Source organism: Rhinoraja longicauda, chromosome 5 (genome assembly GCF_053455715.1).
Source record: "Rhinoraja longicauda isolate Sanriku21f chromosome 5, sRhiLon1.1, whole genome shotgun sequence".
Classification (NCBI taxonomy): Eukaryota; Metazoa; Chordata; class Chondrichthyes; order Rajiformes; family Arhynchobatidae; genus Rhinoraja; species Rhinoraja longicauda.
Window position 1 is genome coordinate 21,636,216 of NC_135957.1, and position 9,253 is coordinate 21,645,468.

The following is a 9,253-nucleotide window of genomic DNA, read 5'->3' on the forward strand; positions in this document are numbered from 1 at the left end:
CAGGAAGTAGAGGTGATTGTGTGTCTTCGTGGTTGTCGCACCAATGTGGTTGGTCCACGACAGATCATTGGTAATATTAAGGGAGGTGAAGCTCTCAACCATTTCCACTCCTGCACCCTAGATGCTGATTGGGGCATGTACTCCACCACACTTACTGAAGCCAATAATTAGCTCTTTCATCTTGCTGACATTGAGGGAGCAGTTATTGTCCTGACACCGCATCACTAGGTTCTCTACCTCTTTCCTATACTCCATCTTTTCATGGATGGAGGATATTTTTCAGAATGGATCCATTGTGGGACTGGATTCAGTCCATGCTGCTTTATAAGGATGAGAGGGCATCTTATAGAAACATATAAAATTATAAAAGGACTGGACAAACTAGATGCAGGAAAAATGTTCCCGGTGTTGTGGGAGTCCAGAACCAGGGGCCACAGTCTAAGAATAAAGGGGAGGCCATTTAAAACTGAGATGAGGAAAAACTTTTTCACCCAGAGTTGGGAATTCTCTGCCACAGAAGGCAGTAGAGGCCAATTCACTGGATGAATTTAAAAGAGAGTTAGATAGAGCTCTAGGGGCTAGCGGAATCAAGGGATATGGGGAGAAGGCAGGCACAGGTTGCTGATTGTGGATGATCAGCTATGATCACAATGAATGGCGCTGGCTCGAAGGGCCAAATGGCCTCCTCCTGCACCTGTTTTCTATGTTTCTATATACCAATCACGTGTTCCCAGTCCATTGATCAGTGCCCTTTTCTGGTGAAGTTTAGCCCCATTTGAGTGTCCTGAAGTGAAAATCTATTCCAAACTATATTTGGCTTTTGGTTCATGAAAAACTCAACTTGCACAGGTGGAGGGGGGTTGAGAGTTGTCATAGTGGTTTCCTCCGTAGATACTTTTGATTTGGTAAACTTTATCTCTATCTCTAAAACTAAACTAAAACTAAAAACTCAATGAAGATTAACTCCCACAATAATTCTCACAATCTCATTCGGAACAAATCTATCAATTTTTTATAATTCTCAATTTCAAATCTTTCATCACATCAATACCTTTGCAATCTCATCCAGCCGTATAAACATTCAAAATATCGGCCGTCTTTAAGTTCCAGCCTCTTGCTACATATTTTCAGGCACCGGTACACTGCTGTGAAATGCTTTCGGAAGTTAAAAGCACTATAGTGATGCTAAGTATTGCGGGCATAAAGCAGACATCTCGTTCTGTTTACTTCCAGTGTCAGGTTAGTCCCACACTTGGGTTCCACATTGCATTTACATATTAACTGTAGCATCCATGAAAAGTCCTCCTGTTCCTGTACCAATAGCACAGCTGTGTGGTTGCATTGACAAATAAACCATTGCATCATCAAGGAAACAAATTGGGGACATGTCTGAACTAAGTACCACCATCAGCAAGTCTACTCAGTCTGTGAAAAGTGCATTTTGAATGAACTGCATGGTAATTATAGTTAAGAGCCTGGAGGTATTACAAACAAGATTCCTAAACATGATTTGATCTGCCCTTTGTAAATAGCTTGAAAGGGATTTGGTTGAAGCTGGAAATTATAAGAATCATAGGGAAAGTGCAGAGAGTGGAATCACTTGGAAGGCTCTTTCAAGGAAATGGCACAGACATTTCAAAGAAAATGGCAATAGCCTCTTGCATTAGGTGTCCTACATTATCTCATTCAACAATGTTTGGACTAAACTGTGCTTTGAACATTCTCGTGATGGCCTGCTCTCTCAGCCTTGTAGATATGTTATTCACATTGGACTTTATGGATCAGAAACATCGGAGCAGAAGTCAGCCTGTAGGTCGTTCAGGTTTGCTAAACTATTCAATACGATCATGGCCGAACCTCCATCTCACTCAAACTTAACGGTGGTCTGAATGTTTGATTAGAGGAATTGGAGGTTGGTTTGATCTCTCCTCTTCCGAACTTCAACACAAAACAGAGAAGACCCTTCCCAGTGGTGGCAAAGGAGGAGGGAAAAGCCAAGGTGATCTTTCATGTCTTGCTGAGGCTCAGGAGATCTACAGTGGGCTGCCACTGGTCTCCGCCCAAACTGAGAAGCCAGTGTCTAATTTTGTTTTTCATCCAAGAGTTCAGGCCAGCTATTCTTAGTTCTGTAGTCCACAGAGGAAAGGTAATTCCTTTGACCTTTGCTTAATGGAGACGTTCCTAATGGTTCTCACAACTGCAGCAACTGTTCCCCCGCTCAGACCGTGCTGTCCTTTGATTGCCAATCACAATACAATTCTTCCAGATATCTCCAGTAAACTATATCACAGGTATATATCTGGTGAAGATGGGGATGTTTGGTGATTCAAGTTTCCCTTCATGTTACATTGAGTGCAATAGAAAGTGGTACGATAGATTCAGTTAGCAAATGAGGCCATTTACTGCATTGCATTGGTACTGCCTCTTTGAAAGAATTATCCAATTAACCCTTACAATGTTTTCCCCATGGTCCTATATTCCAGAAGATATCTAGGTCACTTTTGGAGAATTGCACATAATTGGGAATTCACCGTATAAGAACATGCATTGTGTCAGTCAGGATTGATCTGAGCATAACTCAATTTATTTGCATTGTTTCCATAACCTTTAATAACCCAGCCTGACTTCTATCAGTCAGAACTGATTCCCAGACTCAGAAGATCTGAGTGTATAAGATTATGAGGTGAATGCACAGTCTATTACCCAGAGTAGGGAAATCAAGAACCAGAAGTCATAGGTTTAGGATGAGAGGGGAAAGATTTAATAACAACCTGAGGGGCAACTTTTTCACACAGAGGATGGTGGGTTTATGGAATCTGCCCGAGGAGATAGTTGAGGCAGGTATTATAACAATATTTAAAAGACATTTGAACAGGTACATGGATAGGAAAGGTTTAGAGGGATATGGGTCCAAAGCAAGTAGGTGGGACTAGTGTAGATGGGGCATCTTGGTTGGTGTGGACAAGTTGAGCTGTTGGGTCTGTTTGCACGCTGCAGGACTCTATGACTATTCTGGGTGGAAAATTCCTGATTCTCCTCAACCAAATGTGCAAGAAGTACTTTGGGAAATCACCCTTGAACAGCCTGTGCTTTTGATGGATGCGTTGTAGAAAATGCGGTCTTTTCTCTGTGTGACCTTTTACAATCATGAACAAAATGAAGACTTATCTGAATTTCTGAATTAGATAAATGTTATAAAAACAAAAAATGTTGGAAGCACTCAGCAAGTCGGGCAGAATCTGTGGAAAGAGGAACAGCTAATATTTCAGGTTGAATACTCCAACCTGAAGCATGAACTCTGTTTTTCTCTCCACCGATGCTGCCTGACCTGCTGAGTGAAGCAAGTTCTAATTACATTTCAGATTTTCACATGTTGATTTTCAAGTAAATTCAAGGCCATCTTCCTTTGCTTTCAGGCACTACATGTGGAACTATCAAGCAAGAAGGACCAAATTGCTGAAGCCATACACACGACACAGATGTTCTTGGCAAAACACAGTGACAAGTTAGTTTATTATTCTTCTCTGGTAATAAAAGACCTCAGCCTTGTGTGGACTCATACTTAGCGTGTACAATTTAAATCATGCGTTCTGTGTGTGCGATTAGTGTTCCTTCTAACTCAGACGCATGGCGTTATCAGCAAAAGATTCTTCCCACTCTATTGGAGAATAGGCTGGGGAAAGAAGAGTCACTAATTGGACCACAGCAATTTGAAAGGTTTTTGATGCAGATGAGCAATAGCAATGTTTTCAAGATGATTTGAGTTCCATTGAGATCCTTGGTTCAATGGTTCTTTATTGTCAATAGATCAAGGTACAGTAACTTTTTTTGCATTCAGTTCATGAAAACTTTTGCAAATCATAAGTACAATGCCAGATTAAGTACAGAATGTAAAGAAACAGCCCACTGAGACCATATGCAAGTGTCACCAGGTTTTGGCGCCATTTTCAAAGTGGCCTGCAATTCACCATAAATGATGTCCTGTTGTAGAAGTGTACCTTATGGAATAAGTTTCAGATCACTCGACTGACCTGCAAGACAGTTAGATAGGAAGATCACTCAACTTCAGTGCAAGCCAGACTCCAGCATGAGAGGATTTCTGTTTAACTTTCATTCAATGAGCCTTCCAACAGCTTGTGGTTTGAATCATAATCAGAGCAATCCTGAGATCCCTAATTAATTATCAAAAATCCCAATGAAAGCCTCTTCACTCGGGATTTGACATTCTTAGCAGGGACGTTATAACCCTCAGCCCTTCAGGACTGAGTGTGTGCTGCACAGTGTGGTCCCCCCATCAGCAAGTGAGATTCTGATTGGAATATCACATAATATATAAGGTTTTATGAGTATTATTGAACCAGATCTTTGAACTTCACCACACCACATAGCCACACTTTCATTTTGCACCATTTTGCATCATTTCACATTGAAAAGAAGGTACGGGAGCCTGAAAACCATGACCACAGGTTCAAGAGTAACTTCTTCCCAACAGTGCTCTTGAACACTGCACAACACTAACCTCAGTCACTATGAACTTTGAAGGACTGTCTTTAGTTGTATTAAAGACATTTTTTTTTTGCACAAGTATTATGGTTATTAATTTATTGAATTTAAAAAATGATTATATAGTATCTGTGTATATTGCATTTATGGGCCTGTCAAGCTGCTGCAAGTTAAAAAAAACATTGTTGTGTTGTCAGTAAATGTGACCATTAAACACTTTTGTCTCTTAACTCTCTTTCATGAATTCTCAAAACATTAGATATTTCAGGGGTGGTTTCATCAGCCTTAGAGAGCAACTGGCTGGTTACTCAGAAGAAGACAAACCTATTTACCTATTGCCAGCTTCTCTTAAACCTTTCGTGAGCAGTGAATTTCTCCTTGAGCAAACCCAATGGATACTGAATGGATGATGCCTCGCTGTTTCTTCCCGATACCTCCAACATCACAGCAGTGTTCCATCAATTTGATTGACCCCACACACATCAAGAAAGGGTTCGGAGTACAGGGTGCAGAGCTGTGGGACCAGACAACGCCCTGTCTGAGCTACCGAAGACTCTGTTCCAAAACTAGCCAAGGCGTTGCAGTGCAATTACAACTGGCATCTCCCTGGATAATTGCCGGAATATGTCCTGTTCGGAAGAATCAGAACAAATCCAAAGCAAAACAGAAAATGAAGGAAACACTCTGCAGGTCAGGCAGCATCTGTGGAAAGAGAAACAGTCAACGTTGAGTCTGTAACCATGAGGAACACATGCAGTTCATACAAAGGATTGCAGACCCGAAAGGTTGACTGCTTCTCTCCTTCCACGGATGCTGTCTGAGCTGCTGAGTGCTTCTTGTATTTTCTGTTTTTGTTTCAATTTTCCAGCACCTGCAGTTTTATTTTTTGATTTTCAGGATAAACCCAATCTGGCTATTTACTGCCCAGTTTCAGACATCGTCTGAAGAAGGGTCTCGACCCGAAACGTCACCCATTCCTTCTCTCCCGAGATGCTGCCTGACCTGCTGAGTTACTCCAGCATTTTGTGAATAAATCGTGAATGCAGTGGTGCCATCAATAGTGTTGGCAAGGAGGTATCCCTGGAATCACAAGGGACCAGACCTCATCATAGCCACGGTACAAAATAGACCAAAGATTCCAAAGATGAGATAAGACTGACTGTCCTTGAGATCAACACAGCCTGCGATGGAGCCTGATAAAACAGAAATCGGTGGGTATTAAGGGGAAAACACTCCAATGGTTGGAGTTGTAAATGGTGCAAAGGAAGATGATTGTGGTTGTTAGAAATCATATGATCATAAGAAAAAGGAATAGGTGTAGAATTAGGCCATTCGGCCCATCAAGTCTACGCCATTCAATCATGGCTGTTCTATCTCTCCCTCCTAACCCAATTCTCCTGCCTTCTCCCCATAACCTCTGACACCTGTGCTCTTCAAGAATCTTTCTATCTCTGTCTTAAAAATATCCACTGAGTTTGCCTCCACAGCCTTCTGTGGCAAAGCCAATCATCCCAGCCCCGGACATCATTGCAGGTGTTCCTTGGGGCAATGCCCTTGACCCAACCATCTTCAGTTGATCGATTAATGACCTTCATTCCATCATGAGGTCAAAAGTAAGAATGGAACATGAAACATAGAACAGTACAGCACAGGAACAGGCCCCTCAGCCCAAAATGCTTGTGCTGAACATGATGTCTAATTAAACTGATTTAATCTGCCTGTACATGATCCATATCCCTCTATTCCCTGCACATCCATGTGCCTGTCAACAAATCCCTTAAACACCACTATCGTATCTAGTTAATGTTGCTGATGATTGTAGAATATTCCATTTTATTTGCAACCCATCTGCAAATGAAGCAATCTGCTTGCAGCAAGATCTAGACAATATTAAAGCGCAAACTGCTACGTTACAAATATTGTTCGCATCTCTAAAGATCCATGCGATGACCATGTCCCTTGAAATATTGTGGCCTGACCATCACTGCGCCTTATCATCAACTTCTTGGGGTCACCCCTGACCAGAAACTCCTGGACCAGTGACCCATCTGTAGTTGTAAGCGCGGGTAAGGGGCTGGATATCCTGCAGTGAGTGACTTATTTCCTGACACTCCACTTTCCATAAGCCCCTAGTCGGGAGTGTTATGGAAAATCCTGCAATTGCCTCCAACAATTGTCAAGAAGTTTGGTACTATCCAGAACAGGTGTCAGGGGTTATGGGGAGAAGGCAGGAGAATGGGGTTAGGAGGGAGAGATAGATCAGCCATTGACTTGATGGGCCGAATGGCCTAATTCTACTCCTATCACTTATGAACAAAGCAACCCAGTTGATTGGCACCCTAAGCATTCATTCCCTCCAGTGTTAATGCACAGTGACCCATCTACAAAATGCACTGCAGTATCCTGCCCGGGCTACTTTTACAACATCTCTCAATCCCACAACCTCGACCGCAAAGAAGTACTAGGGCAACAGCTGCATTAGAACACCACTACCTGCAGGTTTCCCTGCGAGTCAAGCGTCAGGTGTGTTTAATTGTCATATGCACTAGGACCAGAACAATGAAATTCTTGCGTGCTGAGGCCATACGAGCATATTAAAAGTTTAACAAAACAAATAAATATAGAATAAAATATCAATTATTTCAGCTAACCAGACTATGATTGTGCAAGCCAAAATACATAGTACAACCTTATTAGTGCAAAGTCCATAGTTGTTCGGTGCTGAGGTAGGGTTGTGGTTAGAGGGTTTACAGTCGTGGGATTCAAGAGCCGGATGGTTGATGTGACAAAGCTTGTTCTTGAACTCAGAGGTAACGGTTCTCAGTTTGCTGTACCACCTTCCCGATGATAGCAGCGAGATGACAACATGGAAAGGGTGATGTTATTTGCTGTCTCCTTGAGGCAGCGCTTTCTGTCGATCCCAAGAATAGTGGTTAGATCAATACCTGTGATGGACCGGGCAATGTGCACCACTTTCCGCAGTCTCCTTCATTCCTGAATGTTTGCATTACTGAGCCAGGATGCCATACAACCAATCAGTACGTTCTCCGTTGTACATATGTGGAAGTTTGATTGGGAGTCTGTGGAGTATTTGGCAACATGCTGAATCTTCCCAAACCTCTGAGGAAGTAGAGGCATTGTTAAGCTTCCTTTGCATTTGCATCAATATGCTGAGCCCAGGATAGATCATCAGAGATGACAGCATCTCTGACTTGGAACTTGCACACCATCCTGATTTTGAATTATGTTGTAACTCTTTCATTGTTGCTAAATTTAAATACGAAAACTCTCTCCCCCAAAAACACTGTGAGAGCACATTCACCAGAAAGGGGTGGCATGGTGGCAGAGCGGTAGATTTGCTGCCTTACAGTGCTTACAGCGTCGGAGTCCCGGGTTCCATCCCAACTACGGGTGCTGTCTGTATGGAGTTTGTACATTCTCCCCGTGACCGTGTGGCTTTTCTCTGAGATCTTCTGTTTCCTCCTACACTCACGGTGGCGCAGCGGTAGAGTTGCTGCTTTACAGCGAATGCAGCGCCGGAGACCAAGGTTCGATCCCGACTATGGGTGCTGTCTGTATGGAGTTTGTACGTTCTCCCCGTGGGTTTTCTCCGAGATCTTCGGTTTCCTCCCACACTCCAAAGACGTACAGGTTTGTAGGTTAATTGGCTTGGTAAATGTAAAAATTGTCCCTAGTGTGTGTAGGATAGTGTTAATGTGCGGGGATCGCTGGTTGGCGCTGACCCGGTGGGCCGAAGGGCCTGTTTTCTAAACTAAACTCCAAAGTGCGTACAGGTTTGTAGGTTAATTGGCTTGGTATAAATGTAAATAAAATTGTCCCTAGTGTGTGTAGGATAGTGTTAATGTGCAGGGAACGCTGCCAGTGCAGATGCGATGGGCCGAAGGGCCTGTTTCCATGCTGTATCTCTAAACTAAACGAAACTAAACTAAACAATGATTCAATACTCAGCTCAACTCACCTTCTCAGGGGCACTTAGAGACAGACTGCAAATGCTGGCTTTTCCAGAGACACCCTTATCCTGAGAATTAAATATTAAAAATAAAGTTCAGGAGCATGAATACATGGATTTGAATTGTCACTTTTTGATTTGGATTTCCTAACGTTGTCGTTACCTATGATAGACACAAAAATCTGGAGTAACTCAGCGGGTCAGGCAGCATCTCTGGAGAAAAGGAATACATGATGTTTCGGACCGGATCCCTTCTTTAGACTGAAATATAGAAGGGTGGGGGGGAGGGAAACTGGAGGTGAGAAAAGGCCAGAGCAAATCAGGGCTGGCAACTGATGACCTCAGGAAGGGTAGAGTCCATCATGGCCCATTGTTGGCTGAGAAAGATGTGCTAACAAGAGGGAAACAGTGGAACTGGTGGGACGACTAGGGTGGGGGCAGGGGATGGAGAGAGGTGGAGGGGAGGAAGAAGTTCTTGATGTTACCTGTGTTGTGAGAGAACTTTGGGACTTATCTAACTGCTTGTAAAAAATGTAACAACAAGTTTTAATTCTCTGTGTAGGATATCAGAAGAGGATAAACAACAAACAGAAAAGCAAGTGGAGTCACTTCAGGAAGCGTATGATAAGTTGTGTGAACGGTCTTCTGAGGAGCTCCAGCACTCCCAGAGCCTGCTGGCAGAGGCATCAGGGGAGAAGGTAAGAACCAACTCGTGATCGGCAGAACGTTTCAGCTGAATGTCTGCGGTGAAGCTGGATTTGAATATGGATGAATCTCCTC

The 9,253-nt window shown here is 43.0% G+C and overlaps 1 protein-coding gene across 12 annotated transcripts in view; it reads left to right on the forward strand.

Moving 5' to 3' along the window:
- Window positions 1-9,253, forward strand: part of dst (dystonin) — a 471,716-nt gene that overhangs the window by 252,911 nt on the left and 209,552 nt on the right. For all 12 annotated transcript variants that reach the window (XM_078399038.1, XM_078399030.1, XM_078399031.1 and 9 more), the window contains 2 exons: window positions 3,417-3,505; window positions 9,036-9,171. In XM_078399038.1, the coding sequence (XP_078255164.1) occupies window positions 3,417-3,505; window positions 9,036-9,171 (225 nt within the window). The remainder of the gene's footprint in view (window positions 1-3,416; window positions 3,506-9,035; window positions 9,172-9,253) is intronic.